Genomic DNA, 15,468 nt, shown 5'->3' with positions numbered 1-15,468 from the left:
AAGTGCTCCAGATCCCTCCTGGAAGAGAGATGGGATGCTGCTGGATCCTCTTTGGACATTCACAGCTACCTACAGAGATGCTGATGGGTATCGGCACCTTGGCCAATGTCTAGTTAAAGGATATCTGTGATGCCACAAGATGTGGGTTTGCGACCCAGAGGGTAACGCTGACAGTGGAGGTGGGTGATGGAATAACAGCGATGGTTCTGTGGGTGCCAAAAGAGAGAGAGGCTGATCCAGATATGCCAGGCGCAGATCCCCAAGGTTGTTGTTGCTTTCAACTGACAATACAGCGACTATGCTCCTCAAAGAAACACTGCTACAGAAGGATGTGCCTTCTTCTCACGGGGCTCAAATCCTCTCTCTGTCTTACTTCAGGCAGTAGCGTGGGTCTCTGACACAGAAGAGGCACCTTGAAAATGTTTCGGATGCTGAGGGATGAGCATTGCACAGATCACAGAGGGCGTCTGGCTATAGGCTTGGTCACACGTGTCCCGAGGAACTGTGAAAAAGTAGATTTGGTCCATGTGCTGTGTTTTGACAGAGCATCATGCCAGGAGAACATGAGCCTGTAGTTTATGGTACACTGGAGCTCTGAAGGCTACAGGCAAATTCCACTTATTAATAAAAAACATGCCTTTTTTTTTTTTTTTCCTTAGTAGGAAAGCTAGGAATGAGATAGAAGAAGATGGGTAACTAAAGGAACGTGTGGTGCTATGAAAAATCATTTGCAAAAGAATGCAGCTCCTGGGAAGGTTCATGTGGATGATGGCTCAGCAGAGAAGGGGAGTAGAGCAGTGCTTCAGAATACTGATAAAGAGAATAAAGTTTTTCTGCTTTGGTGATTGCCAACCACTTTGTTTTGAACAACGCGAGGGAGGGAGATGTTGCATTCTTAAACTGAAAGGGTTCATTGTAAACCAAAATGGATTTATTTTATTTTTTTATGGTTTAGTTTTCAACTGGGTCAATTCTCTGATGCTCATCAGTGTTGACAAAAGGGAGGCGGCAGGAAAGAGATGAAAGGAAAGATGGGCTCGCCTGTTTCTGCAACACTGCATTTACACTGGATTAACATGGCTGTGTGATAGACTGAAATTCGGAGTGTGGTGGCAGCTGAGCTGGTTTTTCAATTTCTTCCCCATTTGGCACCTCATGGCAGGTAGCAGCCTGAGTCATTTGATAAGATTGCCTCTACTGCCCCACTAAATAAAAATACAAAATCAAATCAGCCCACTTGTTAGTCACAGAATCACAGAAGGATTAATACAGAAGGGACCTCTGTGGGTCTCGACGCCAACCCTCTGCTCCCAGTAGGGTAACTCCAAAACGAGATCAGGTTGCTCGGGGCCTTGCCCAGGCAAATCCCAAACATCTCCAAGCACAGAGATTCTCCAGCATCTCTGAAAGCCTGTTCCACTGCTGAAACACCCTTACAAGAGAGGCTTTTCCTTGTGAAGTATGAAGGTCTTTTGTCGCAAACTGTGCTCCTTGTCTCTTGTCCCGTCTCTGTGCCCCTGTGAGAAGACTCTGGCAGTGTCTTCTCTCTAAACTCCTTCAGGTATTAGCAGACAGCAATTAGCTCCCCCTTGGCCTCCTCTCCTGCAGGCTGAACTAACACCCCTATTTATGTCCTCCATCCCACAACCACCTTAGGGCCCTTTGCTGGTTTTGCACCACCCAGAGCATCAACATCTCACAGTATTGCAGACGTGGTTTCAATGTGCCATGAAGATGGGATTGATCACTGCTTGATACATTTTTGTTAATAAAGCCCAGCTTACGGCTAGCCCTCACCAGTGCAAAGCCACCTTGCTGGCTCTGCTACCATTATGGCGCATAAAACAGCTTTTGTTGGAGATAGAACTGGCTCTTAGTTATCCTCAAAGGAGGCTGGGAGAAAAAAGGCTGTAACCAAATACCTATGTAATAAATTCACAACCGGGGTGGGACCTCCCATGTCACAACGAGGTCTGGGAGAGATCTAAGTTCTCAAGATGTAGCTCCAATAAACTAAATTCATAAAAATAAAGGATGTTCTGCCAGGAGTTAGTCAACGGGATTTAGCAATTTAGCAATTAAGGTCACGAGGAATATATATTTTAAGCTCATTTTTTGGGGCGTTGGTGTAGTTTACCATTTTTCCTGGTTCTAGGAATTTTTGTTTGCAGATGTCAGCTCCTGTTCTCCGGGAGGTGAATGACCCATGCTGAGCACCATTCACTCTGCTGGCTTCTCTGTCAGGCTTTTCTCAGAAAGCCACAAGAGACCAAAGGACCCTCTCTGGCTGTACAGTGTGCGTGAGAGTTTAAGACAAAGTGGCCAATGTTTTTGTGTCCCGTGTAAGTACTTTAGAGCCTTTGCTGATGAAATGAAAGCGGCCCTGAAATTCAGACTCTCTGAGATTCCAGTGCTAGGTTGCCACATGATTTGTTCAACATCTAAATGATTTCTGGTGTCCATGGTTGTTTCATGCTGCCAAAACGTGGTTAGGAGGGCTTCACAGCTCTGCAGGTGTGACTGTCTCTCCTGGCATGGTGTACACTTCATATTTGGCAAGGTTAATGGGAAGCAACTATGGACCCCTGGTAAAATCACACTTGGCATTAAAACATAAGGTTATATGTTGGGGAACAAAGTATGGGGATCACACTTCCAGAACAAGATGCTGAATCCTGGGAAGCAAAGGCTCCAGGGAGGGAGGCACTTGACAACATGATGTATATAATGGGATCTCCAAGAACGAACAGATTGTGTTACCTCTGTTTACAGCACAAGTTACTGGAATGTGTCCATAATTCAAAAAGGATGTGGAAAAATGGAAAAGGATTTAGCAGGGTGATACATAAATAAAACCTGACTTGAGGATTAGAAATCTTGCTTTCAGATGTACAGGGCTTGAGGAGTTTGATGTATTTTACCTAATCCAAAAGTACTACTGGTGACCTCAAGCAAGTTTAGTGCAAATAAACAGAAACCCGTTTTACATATCATATAGATGGTAGAATTATTGTTGGAGGATGCCATGAAGGCCAAGAGTATAAATGAGTTCAAACAGAGATTAGGTAATTTGCGGAGGATCAATTCTTCACTGGCTTTTGAATATAATGGCCTGGGTATGACTGCCAGCTCAGGATGTCCTCAACTCTGGTTTACAGGAAGCTCCTATATATGTCTTGTCTCTCATTGGCTCGTCTTCAGGATTGTACATCAGGATCGTACATTATAGCAGAGCACCAGACTAGAGAGACCACAGGTCTGATCCAATACAACCATCTTCATGCTCTTACATTCGCAATCTGTCATTCATATTTTCTCCCCATGAATGAGAAGATGTAAAACACCGGCAGGTTCTCTGCTGTGGTAGATGAGCATTACGACAACCAGTGGCTCGAAGTTAAAAACAAAATCTAGCTGGAAATGAGGTCCATGTTTTTCACAGCAAGGCTCTGACATGGGAATAACTCTTGTGGTGGCCTCTTCACCACCTGTAGACTGTTAACATGAAAAATGTTTGAAGGCATCTTCTTGCTCAGCCCTGGGATATGGGACTCCCTGCTGAAACACAGAAGCCAAGCAAGGTGATCACCATCATGAGAATAAAACACTATCTATTCATATTTCTCCAGGCTTCTCCCTTATTCACAGCCCTGACTGGAGGTCCTCCCTGGTGGTGCATGCAGGCCCTTTTTAAGACTCAAAAAAAAAGGAAAAAAAAAGCCAGCTGGTCTTGCTCCACAAGAAAACACCAAGCACTGGGCTGGGAAACTGCAGAGGAGCGTGATTGCTGAGCTGAGGCACATAACCCAGAGGGAGAAGGAAGGGTGAGGGATCATGGACTCAAATGAACAGAGGTAGTGGTAAGTGGGTGTGGGGACTTTCCCCCGAGTTTAGAAGGGAGATGCTGTTTTTTCCCTAGCTACAGGTGGTCAGAGGGCTCACTTGTTCCAGACCTGAAGAAGCTTTAGGGGTTTCTTTCTTTCTTTCTTTCTTTTTTTTTTTTTTTAATTTATTACTCTAGTTTTCTTCTGTCTGTTCCTTACTAACTTAAGATAAAAGGCACTCTGAAAGACTGGTAAACCCAAGGGTTCTGTGTGTGCCCATTGTAAGAGCAGATCAATTTGTGCAGAGGGGGAAATATGGGTAACATTGTCCAGTCATGAGGCAGGGTAAAGCTCAGTATCTTTAACAGAAAAGGGTGCTACAGTCAAAACACTGGCACAAGAATTAGGGAGGGGAAAAAAAAAAAAAAAGGTGAAAAAAAAAAAGGCACCAAGACTAACAGCATTTCCTGCCCCGGTTTGTGAAAAACAAACGTTTGGGTGGATGTACAAATATGACCTAGAAACCTTCCCAGGTGCTTGAAGGTGGGAATCCAATCTAAGACACTCTCTTCCAAGTTTGCCTTCCCATCCCAACACCACTGGGAATGACTGCCCCTGCTTTACATACGCACCCAAGTACACAGTGAGTGTACTCTAAGACTCTAAGACTCTACACAGGGGATCCAATGTGGGAGGGAATGCTACTGGGAAAGAGTCTAAAACCAGCTACAGATGAGGAGACTGCAAATGACTTGAATGTATACATGCCTTTCGGGTGGAGGGACTTTTGGACTTGCGTGGGTGGATCCCTCCCTGGCTACAGAAGAAGAGATGTGAGCCCTGGGATTAGCAGAGCCTTCCCACAAGTCTTTTAAGGCTCCTGAACATGTGCAAGAGGCTCACGGGAGCTGTTCTGTTCAGCCTTATCTTCCAGACAACCTTCCTCTGACAGCAAAAAACGAAACAGATGAGAGAAGGGTATAGTTACACTGCGCCTGATGCAGCTGATAGTATGGTACAACTCCGAAGAGGCTGTTTTTTGAGAAAGGACACACTGAATGAAACATCCCTTTTCTGACCCAGAGCTGTTCTCGTTCCAAACAAAAAGCTTAGTAAGAGCTGTGCTGGGCCGGGAGAAAGCTCTTGGAGCAGATTTTAGGAAAGTAACACACTGTCTCATTTAATAGAAATAGATCCAAGTGAGGATGGGTCTCCTTCCAGGTTCCCTAGACCTTCCTTGGGCTCTCTAGGCAAAGGACTGTTCTTCCTGGAAGCCCAAGAGCAACCTCAGTGTGTTCAAATCACTCTGTGGACGAACGGCCAAGACAAATCTGATGCTAATTGGCCACATGGGGACTTCTCGGTTACTCAAGTTTGAGTTAGGCATGATCAGAGTCGTTCTTGGTTCCTCCAGCAAGCGAAACTTAGATGACTGTTCATAATTTTTTGTAGTAAACATACCAAATTCGTTGCCACCAGGGGGCACTTTAGGCAGGAAAGATGTAGCCGTGTGCTTACAGGACTCCAATTCGTCTCCCACTAGTGAATCCCTTTGAGAGGCTTAAGAAAAACAGCGTAAGGTGTAGCCTCCAAGCTGAAGTATGTATCAGTTTAAGCTACATGTGGTTGTGCTGCCTGTTGTCTTGGAATGGCGCTCTGTTTCAAGCAGGAGCATGGATCCTGAAAGAAGAGATGGAGGCTTAGCCTTTGTGTACCAGATAGTGCAGGAGCTGAGCACTGAAGACTCCCCTGCCACAAATGGGAGACGGTAGGTCAGGGTTTGTTCTGGAAACCCTTTAAAACATAGAAAAACTGAGATGGAGTGGGATCCTCTCCCAACAAGAAGCTGCAGTCAACACTGTTAGCAGTGCCCTACAGCAATGCTTATTTTATTTCTGCAGCTACGAAAGGGGATCTGCAGAAGACCCTGCAGTATTTCTTATGGGCAAAACCTCAGGGGTCATTTGAATTACGAGGCTAGATCTCCCAAATTTCTCTAATGAATCTTCTGTGAAATTTTCCTTGTGGAGAATTGGCAAATTCCTAGCTCAAATTTTGGTCCACATCTACCACACTGGTATCTCAGGAGATCAGGAGGTTTGTTGGAGCCACATCCAACAGCCTCAGATGGTTTTGAGACTTCGGATATCACATAGGAAAAAAAAAAGGAAGTGACATTTAAGAAACAGTCCTTCATGAAGGAAAACAGCAAATAGCCATAACTTTTCAGATATGTTTTCTTGTTTGCTTATGGATGAGCCTAACAGAGTGCTGCCTAAATTCATGATCTGGAGTGCTGACCAGCAGACACTCTTTTGTGAAATCATTTGGATGTGCAATAGTAGAAAAGTTGCTGAAGGATGTTTCAGGTAAGGGTCTTTGAAGATTTTCATAACAAATTATATACCATCGTTGTGTTTAGTTCCAAAGTCTGATCATTGTGTTTGCCTTTGTACTGAGGTGGTGCCTAAGCTTCAAAAAAAAAAAAAAAAAAGAAAAAAAAAAGGTTTCTGACATTTTCTGACATTTTTGGTACCTAAAACAATGGATGAATTGATGGAAGACCAGGGAAAGTCCAAGACATGACTCTACCTGAGCTGACAAAGAGTTATTGGGAGACACTTAATCACAGAGCCCTGGAAACTGACTATTTCTTGGTACATCTTATAGCCTTCACTGGTTTTAGGATCTCCAGTCTGGGATATACGAAGCCTCAGCAGCATTTGGCAACAAGATTCCTCATTGCAGGACGTGTGGCTTAACACCCTTCTGACATTATGACACCACTTTGTGGATTAAGCAACTAAATAGAGAAGAAAGCCTCCCGAGCCTCATTAGGACATTGGAAATGTTTGACCGGACTTTTTGAGGAAAAAAATAATGTACATGGTAGAGAATGTGAACTATAAATATCATTACAAAGAACTCTGGAGGTCTGTAGAATGTGCAGCTCCTACGGCCTCCCAGTGACAAATAACATCAGCTCCATGTTTATTTCTGCAGCTATGTAAAGGGATCCACGAAAGACCCTGAAGTATCACCTACAGCTCATACATAGTTTGCATGCTCGTCTGTCATCTTTAATGGGTGATTTGCAGCAAGTCACCTAAGCATCTGCTGTAGCCTGCCTGCAGCAGTACACCTGACGAGGCTGACGAGGTGAAGCTTATCTGCTGGGATATCGCAGCTCACGGAGGCTCAGCTAAGGAACGACTGTTGTGCACAGAGACTTCCAGCTGGGATGTAGGGCCTGTTCTTCCTGAACAGCCTGAGATGGGAATGCATCCTCTTCTCTGTCTGATTGAAAATGCCTCCCACAAGAGCAAAACTATACTTGATGACACCAAGCTTGGCCTATAATCCATACTGTGTGGCTAGGACCTTTGCATACTGACACCCTGGGTCTTTCCTCACCCCTGTGATTGCCCGTGTTTTGCTACAACAGTGAAAGCTCACCAGGAAACAAACCCCAAACTCATTCACTGGTGGGCAGTGCTCCAGTGCTGTCCATCTGTGACATGTCCCCAGTCTGAGCCCACACACGTAAACACAGACTCCTTCCCTGAGGAAACGCACAGCCATGAGTGTGTCTGTCTTTGACTCCATTCTTGAAATAAGGGAGAGAGGTGGGAGGGAAAAGTACATGGGCTTCTTAAGGATCTGGGAAGGCAAGTTCTTTTAGTTTCCCATATGGCGTATGGGAATTGGCTGAGCAATGAGACTCCTAAGCAGAGGGCCTAAAAAAGCCCCTTAGCCCAGAGAAGTGGTGGGAAGAGAAGTAATCTTATTTATTTATTTATTTTTAAAGCTAACACAACAGTGTGGTTATGGGCTTTCCTAAAGCAAGGAAGGTTTTCTCCTCCCAAACCAGCAGTGGCTGGAGGGCTTGCTTGTTCCTGGTCCGAAGCAGAGCTCACAATTCTGTGTGCGTGATGGTTTTGATTATGCCGGTCTTGTTTCATTTATTGACTCTAGCAGAGCCTGCAAGTGCACGACCTCCACAGCTCCCTCGAAGCAAGCAGTCCTGGAGGAGAGCTATAAAGAATGAAGTCTCTGGTTCGCTGGTTCTGCTCTCTTGGTGGGAGCAGAGCTGCTGGAAGCTGGGAGCAGCTCCCACTGGAAGCAAGGAAGGGGCCATGAACATCAAACATCTCCTTGAGAGCTGTAATGACGCTGTGATCAGGGCAAGAAAGCTGCTAAGAAATTTGCCTCCTGACAGCAAAACCTCTCTCAGACAAAACCACTGAGGGCTCTGATTGAAAACTGAGGTCCGGCCTACAGCTGCACTTGACGCGGTGGTGAGGCCTGACCAAACGGCAAGTCCAGCCCGTACACATTCCTGTGCAGACAGCCTCCTGTGCTTAATCCCGGCATGCGCCGACTTCTGGTGTGACCTTTGGACAGCACTGAGGGAGTCCTGTCTCCAGCTGATGAGGCTGGCAGATGGTCACAGGAATTAAATGAAATGAGTGGAGGATTAGCACAGAGCCGAGGAAGGTGAATAAGGCTCCTGCGTAGTGCCGCTGCTTCTGAGGAGGCACTGGTGAAGACGGACTTTGTTCTTGCCTTGTTGACTTCATTGATTTCGCTGTGGAAGAAGAATTAGGCTCAATGGTAAAAGACTTCTTTGCAGGTCTAAGGAAAGGGAAGAAACTGTAATATCCCATTGTTATCTGTAGCCCTCAGCTCAAGTCAGCAATGATGTCCCACAGGACACGGAGGTGACCAAATGTGAAAGCAGATATTCTCCTAACTAGTTCTGTATCTGTAGCTGTATCTTCTAACTATCCATAGGTAGTGACAAAGGTGTTTATTAAGACTGAATAAGGCGGAAGAACCAGTAGAAGCTGTGGAGCTGAGGACTCCATAGAGACGTGTAGAAACCGCCTGGCAGCCCTTCATGCTGGCAGCCCTCTGTCCTGCAGCATTTCCCTCGGAGGAAATGGGGAACGGCTGCTCGCACAGCTAGTGCTCATACAGCTAGCGCTGCCCTGACTTGCAGGTGCTGCCTCACTCACTTCTGGACGGTCAGATGGATAGAGCCAGGAGTACTGGTGTTGTACCTACATAAAAAAGTGGAGAACTCTCTACGCTTTCTCATTTGCAAGTGTATTCTTCACTACTCGTAGTATGGCACTGCTGCAGTGGTGGGGAAGATACATGAAAATAGGAATAGGCCTCTGTAGAAACCGGATTATCTTCTAATAACTTATCTTCGGTACCAAACATTAAAAGGTGACTGGTCAGCAAAATTTTGGGGGGAATCCTGAGGACTTGCTCTAATGTGAAAGTATTTTGAAATGAGCAGGGACTGGAATCCATCAATTTTTAAAATGGAGCAATAGTGGGAATATAAAATTGCACAAGTGCAGTTAGACGATACGTGCAAGTTGAATCAGCACATTCATCATCATGCCCAAGGCGAGCGGGAGCAGGGAGAGGCGTTGCAAGTCTGTCTGATGCAAGAGCTACCTGCTTTTGAAATGCTGTTCACCAGGGGAGATGGCCCAAATGGCTGTGGCTGCAGCTGCCAGGGGAGCTTTGTGGCAGCAGGACAGAGCTGCGGTGAGCACGGCCTTCGGACAGGAGCACCAGGGCTGAGACGGGTCCAGACCCAGCAGAGCCTACAGCAGCAAATGTGGGCAGCGGGAGCAGCGCACCTCCACCCCGGGGTGCAGCCAGATCCCACCAGGCAGGCACGCACCTCGCTGAGGCCTCCACGCGTGCGAAGGGTCTTGGCAGTAGCTGTGCCATTTGCACCATGCTTGTGTCCCTCCGTGCCCTGATCCGGTCCTGCAGCCAAACACGGACGTTTGGATAAAACAACGATTGATGCTTTGCATCTCCGGAGACTAGCAACTGTTTGTGCTGCCAATATCTCATCTGTTGCCGCTGTTGGACATGCACAAAGCCGCTGATGCTCAGACAAAAGTTGGTATTATTTACAGCTCCCAGTCCTGGTTGCTCATTGTGTGATTGCCAAAACAGAGTTTAAAAAGGAAGAAACACTAACGGCAACTTTAAAGGTCTCCAAAGATAAAAAACAAATATTTGACAGATCTCTCCCAGGCAGCTGGTGGGACAAAGAAGCGAAGCTCTTGCCTCTCTAAACACTTTCCTTTCATTCCGTGACTGATGCTGCATGGGTCATGCTTGATGCCAGCCAGGGCAGGGATGCCGTAGAGGAGCACTTGCCTGGGTACAGCAGCCACAGCTTAGGCTCACTTTCAGAACCTCTGTTGTCTGGTGAGGAAGCCTGATTTTCGTTTCAAGAGCTTCAGAACAGCCCTGGAGCTTTACATTTGTGGCATGTCCTCACTAAAGTGCCTGCCAGATGGAGCAGCTCAAGAGGGAGGAAGCAGAACCCATGCACACTGGTCTCCAGCATGCGGGGGCCATTCAAAGAATTACCACAGGTCTTTTAACTGACGTAGGGATGTCCTCGCCACCAGCTGCTGTCCAAACCATCATTTTTCTGCCAACCAACTTCCACGATTGGATCAGAACATAACCTAAGACATACAGACACGACCACCCACACAAGCTCTTTGAAATATTTTTAAACGCTTTTATTTACAGTGCTAGTTGAAAACAATATATATATTTATATCTATCATCCTCGTGATGTCTGTGCCATAGAAAATGCTGTGGCTATATTGCCTTTAATTTACAAAAAATGGTCACAAGAGAATCTAAAGGGAAAAATGGAAATCAAAGTTTGGTCCCCAATTTATGTATCTCTTGATTCGTTTTAAAAAAGCCTCCAAATTAAAAAAATATGCAGTTATGATGAAATTCATATATAAAAACAACCCTTATCTTCTGAAAAATTCACGAGGGCCAGCTTGCTGTCTGTCATGTAAACTTGAAAAAAAAAAAAACCTAAGATAAATCCCATCTCTGTGTATGGTTTAATAGAACCGTTATTTGCTTGTAATACTTTGTCTCTCAGGGTTCAACGGGAAAGCAGATGAGAGGAGGCCTAGGACTGGAAATGCACCATGAGATCTGTGCCTGCAGCCTCCTGGACTCAGGGAGAATATCTGACAGCAGGTCCCGGGAGCAGAAGCTGCCAAGAATCTCACTCTTACTAGTGAAAAAAAAGGGAGGGCAAGTGAAAAGGAATGGTAGGTGCTTGCCATGTGAAAAGCCTGGCCTATGGGCCTGGTAAGGTTATGCACTGGGTCACAATGGGAAACAATGAGATTCTTGAGGGAAGAGGTTTGTTTTTAAGTGGGGCACAGCTGGACGTGGAGGACTGGCATAATTCCAAGTGGGGAATGTCGTAGATGGGCTGGGATCTTCGGGTGGGAAGGAAACTGCTGTCTTCCCTGTTTGAGAGCATTTCTAACCTTTCCTCATCTGAGATTGTGTGAAGCCAGAGGCTAATGGACAGTGCAAGCACAGGCTGGAATGGAGAAGGAGAGATGGACGGAACAGAGGAGATGGAAGGGGAAGACTCAAGCTGAAGACCCATTCTCTGTCTTCTGTCTCTTTGGATCCACTTCATCCTGCGCATCACAAAGAGGAGGAAAAAAAAAGGAGTTACTGCCAGTCATCATACCAAGACACACAATTTCTCCACAAAACTCTTACTGCTGTTCTTTCCTCTGTATGGAAATCTCTGCCTGGCCCACCCTAAACCCACTCCTCTTTAAAACATCTTTGAGTGCCTAACAACTGTTCTGTTGGTGGCCACAGTTAATATGTGGACAGCTCCATTTGCAGGAATACCTGCATTGATGCTTTCAGGAGGTGCAGCAAGCCCAGGCTCACATTCCTTCTTACAGACCCCGCGATCCACCCCTACAAATCCATCTTCTGGCCTGAAGCCCAAGAGTCACAGGTCTTTGAGGGGTCATCATCCAGCACCTTAACTGGACCTGGACTCTACAACAAGCCCACCAAGTTTTAGCGTCCCCCTGCCACAACAGATTTGTTGACCCATCTGCTGCTGAAGCAGCAATGAGACGCAAGGCTGATTCGAGATGCTCAGCAACAGCATCCACATGGATTTCATCAGCACACAGCTGGCAACCTAGTACCTTCTCAATGCCATTACTCTCACGCGATCACTCACCTCTTCCTCCTCCGCAGATCGTTTTTCTGCATGCCCATCCTGCTCTTGCCCATTCTCGTCTCCTTCTAAGCACAAAGAAGAGAGGAATCACGGATTAACTGAAGTAGCATTTAAGGCAATGTAATCTCAGTCAGAGGGCTCAGAGGAGGAATTTCCCTTTGCGATCTTTCATTCCCCCACAGCCTGATTACCCGCCCACATATTCCCCCTATATTAATTATACGTACCGTCATCCTCATCGCCACCTTCCTCTTCATCCACATCCTCAGGATTCTCTTCCTCATCCTCTTCGGCTCCATTTTCCTCATCCTGAATTAAACAAATCGGTCAGAGCAGAAATTGGCATCAGGATGACATTTCCATGAGCTCCTTGCTGCAAGAATTATCTCCACACCTCCAGCCACTTCAGACTCCGGTCTCAGGCGTGCATCAAGCGAGTGACCTCTGCACTGTTATTCAGACAACATCCTTCCCACTGTCCCAGTTGTCCCATGCAGCCAAAATCCTCCTCCCACCCTGCCTCCTTTACAAAACCAGTCCCCCCCGTCACTCCCCACCAGTACGGACCTCCGTGACGCCCACCAGCTCGCATCCCGACAGGCTGCTGCTGTCCCATCCCAGCAATCCGAGCATCTCTCCGGCGTGCTCGTAATACATCTGCTACCACACTGCCTTGGACTTTCATCAGTCTGTGCTTTTCCTTGCTGGTCGTTCCTCCAGCCTTATCTTCCTTACGGACCTCGGGATGCCTGAGTGGGCGCAGGACCACATCCCCCCTGCCACCTCCTCCTGCTTGTCTCTGCTCTCCTCTCTTTTTTTCAGCTCACGAGGTCGTGCTGACTGTGCTAAGTCCTTCAAGGCTCGTTCCCCACAATTACCCGCCAGCTTGCTCTTCATTTGCCCCTCTCCTTTATGAGTTCTGCTCTTCTTTCTGCATCGCCCACGCTCCCTTCGGCTCCATCCCTCGCAGCGACCCCGGGGCTCACAGAGCCGCCCCCAGCACCAGCCCTCACCTCCACCACCTCCTTCTTCTTGTCTTTGTGGACCGCTTTCTCCTCCACCTTCTCCTTCTTCTCCTTCATCTCCTGCACGCGAGACGGGAAACACCATTGCAGCGCCCGGCGGCGGCCAGGAACACAGCCGGGCTGCCGGGCGTTTGCGTGTGCTCGCGTTTTTGGCACGCGGGACGCGCGCGGCAGCACCCCGGGGCGCTGTGTGTGTGTGTGTGTGTGTGTGTGTGTGTGTGTGTGTGTGTGTGTGTACAGGGGGGGTGTTGCGCGCGCTCTTTCGCCCACATTCGCGCCGCGCTCCTCCGCCTCCCCCCCCCCGCCCGCGCCGAGCGGCGCGCGCGCAGCCTCCCGCGCGCGGGCCCTCGCGCCCCCCGCCCCGCCCCGCCCCAGCCCCCCCATTGGCGGAGGCCCTCGCGCGCCCCCCTGCCGGCCGGGCGCGCGCGCGCGCGCGGGAGGGGGGTCGGAGCGCGGCGCGGGGCGAGCCGCAGTCCGCTCCCGGCGCGGGACGGGGGAGGACGCGGGGAGAGGGGGGTGGTGGTGGGGCGGCTGTCCCCGCGCGGCTCACCTTGGCGCTCAGCTCCGCCGGCGCCTCCTCGACGCGTTTCTCCGACATGCTGGCGCTGAGGGGGGGGGGGGCTGAAGGAGGGAGGGGGGGGTAGCGGGGCGGAGGGCGGTGGGAAGCGGTGGTGGGGGTGCGCGGCGAGGAGCTCCGGGTCCCGGCGGTGCTGCGGCCGCGGCTCCCGCCCCGGGGGCCAAAGTACCAAGGGTCTGCCGCGATGGGGGGAATCCGGCGGCGGAGGGGATTTATACAGCGCCGGGTGACGAGGAAAGGAGGGACCTGGCGAAGGGAGGGGAGAGGGGACGGGCGGGAGGCGGAGGAGGGACGGAGGGCGGAGGCCGGCGGAGGAGCGGGGCCGCCAGAACAATGCGCGCCGGGGGCCGGCGCCCCCCTTTCCACCCCCCCACACCTCACCCCGGCCCCGCGGAGCCTCGCGGCCGGCCCGGCCCCTCCCCTCCCCGCAGGTGCCCCGGAGGTGCCAGGGCGGGGCCGGTGCGGCGCTGGCGGCGTGCCCGGGGAGCCGCGAGGCCCGCGGCCCGCCTCACGCCGCCCCCCGCCCGCCGGCAGGAGGAGCCGCGGGGCCGCGCGCGTGCCGCGCTCCCGCCTGGAATTTTCCACTCGCGCCGGCCCCTCCCGCCCCTCCCAACGGCCGGGGCCCCGCGCGGGAACGGCCGGTGGGGGCGGGGAGGCGGGCTGTTTTTCCCGCGCTCTCCGAGGCGGAGGGGCGGGGCCCGGCCCGCGCGCGCGTCGGCGGGTGGGGGAAGGGCGGCGAGCGCGTCCCGCTTCCCCATATAAGGAGGGGCTAAGGGGCGGGAGCCCCATTGGGCTATTCAAATGAGCCGTCTGCCTGGCAACAGGCTTCCCATTGGCTGCCGGCGGAAGGCCCTGTGAGGGGGGGGGGGGGGAGCAGGGGGGCGCGGGGGCGGTTGGTGCGACGGGTGAGGGGGAGGCGGCGGCTGACGGGGCCCGGGCAGCGGGGGGGCGCTGCGGGGCTCGGCGGTTGGAAGCCGACCCCGGGCGGCGGCAGCCGGCCTCAGGGCAGGGGCCGGGGGCCGTGTGGCGGAGCCGCCCGCCGGGAGCCGCTCGGTCGGCCGGCGCTGCCCCCTGCTGCCCGGCCGCGGCGCTGCGCCCCGGCGCTTCCTCCCTGAGGGGCTGGGGTTGTGGCACCCGCCTGTCCCCTGAAGGGGAGTGTGAGAAAGAGGGGGTGAATCACAGCGTGCGTGATGCGGGGGGCCCCCGCCTTGTCCTTGTCTCCTCCGTAGCCACTGCTGCTCCCCTCATGGTCTGAACGATGTGATCCTCCTAGCCACGTGCAGCACACGGTGCCCCAAAGAAACCGGAATGTAACCCAGGCGCGCAGATCGAGATTAACACAGAACAATGAAAATACATGCGTTAATTACTTTTTCTCCTATAAACCCTTCTACCCAACTTCTTAGGTCTAGCTATCCGCATTCGAGACCTGGTATTCGGTTGAAGTACCCCTCTTTCACCCCTCCTTCCTGCAAGAAAAATAGTAATTTCTGGAGCTACACCCAAAACCAGGAGCTCCAAAAATCGCCGAAGTGGCTGGACGTTCTCTGCTTCTGTTTGTCAGGAGATGCGTGACTCACGGCTCTGCTGTTCTTTGCACCAACCCAGATTTTCTGCCCTTATCTTTGCACGCTCAGCTACTGAGCGCGCAGAGCTGCGCCACCGCATGTCCCTTCCTAGGGACGTTGTCGTGCTAGTGCACAAGCAGGCCTCGACACAACGCCGTGGAGGGCAGAATGCAAGGACTGTATCCAGCGATGTCGGCATGCCCAAAGCGCTTTGTTGACACAGGCGCCGCTCCCACAGATGCAAATTCACAAACAGCTGTTTGTGTAAGGAAAGTGTGCTTCCGGCAGCCTGTACGGTGGGGCCATTTGGTTCGCTCTACAAGCTGATATGCCGTCTGCGGCCTCTTCCTTCTCTCTCAGTACATTCGGCGTGCAGCCTTGCTTCTTCCTATCC

At 50.5% G+C, this 15,468-nt stretch overlaps 2 protein-coding genes across 3 annotated transcripts in view; one reads left to right on the top strand and one right to left on the bottom strand.

Moving 5' to 3' along the window:
- Positions 1 to 10,548, top strand: part of PHB2 (prohibitin 2) — a 171,761-nt gene extending 161,213 nt beyond the window's left edge. Inside the window, exons 9-10 of one of the 2 annotated variants that reach the window (XR_013938929.1) lie at positions 5,991 to 6,193; positions 6,511 to 10,548. Coding sequence is in view for 1 of the 2 variants with exons in the window: in XM_080554049.1 (XP_080410175.1) it covers positions 5,991 to 6,006 (16 nt within the window). In the remaining variant the exon portion in view is untranslated. Of the gene's footprint in view, positions 1 to 5,990 lie in introns of both variants that reach the window. The other variant, XM_080554049.1, reaches the window with a different exon arrangement.
- Positions 10,372 to 13,864, bottom strand: PTMS (parathymosin). Its single transcript, XM_080553914.1, has 5 exons — positions 13,480 to 13,864; positions 12,918 to 12,989; positions 12,132 to 12,213; positions 11,905 to 11,969; positions 10,372 to 11,335 (listed from the first exon to the last, which is right to left on the bottom strand). Exons 1-5 carry the CDS (start codon positions 13,525 to 13,527, stop codon positions 11,285 to 11,287), a joined length of 318 nt encoding a protein of 105 aa, XP_080410040.1. The 5' UTR covers positions 13,528 to 13,864; the 3' UTR covers positions 10,372 to 11,284.
- Between the last annotated feature and the right edge of the window lie 1,604 nt (positions 13,865 to 15,468).

The sequence above is a fragment of the Anser brachyrhynchus genome (assembly GCF_964034855.1).
Source record: "Anser brachyrhynchus genome assembly, chromosome: 1".
Taxonomy (NCBI): domain Eukaryota; kingdom Metazoa; phylum Chordata; class Aves; order Anseriformes; family Anatidae; genus Anser; species Anser brachyrhynchus.
Note: the sequence above shows the minus strand (reverse complement) of the source record. Positions and strands in the feature narration are given on the sequence as shown.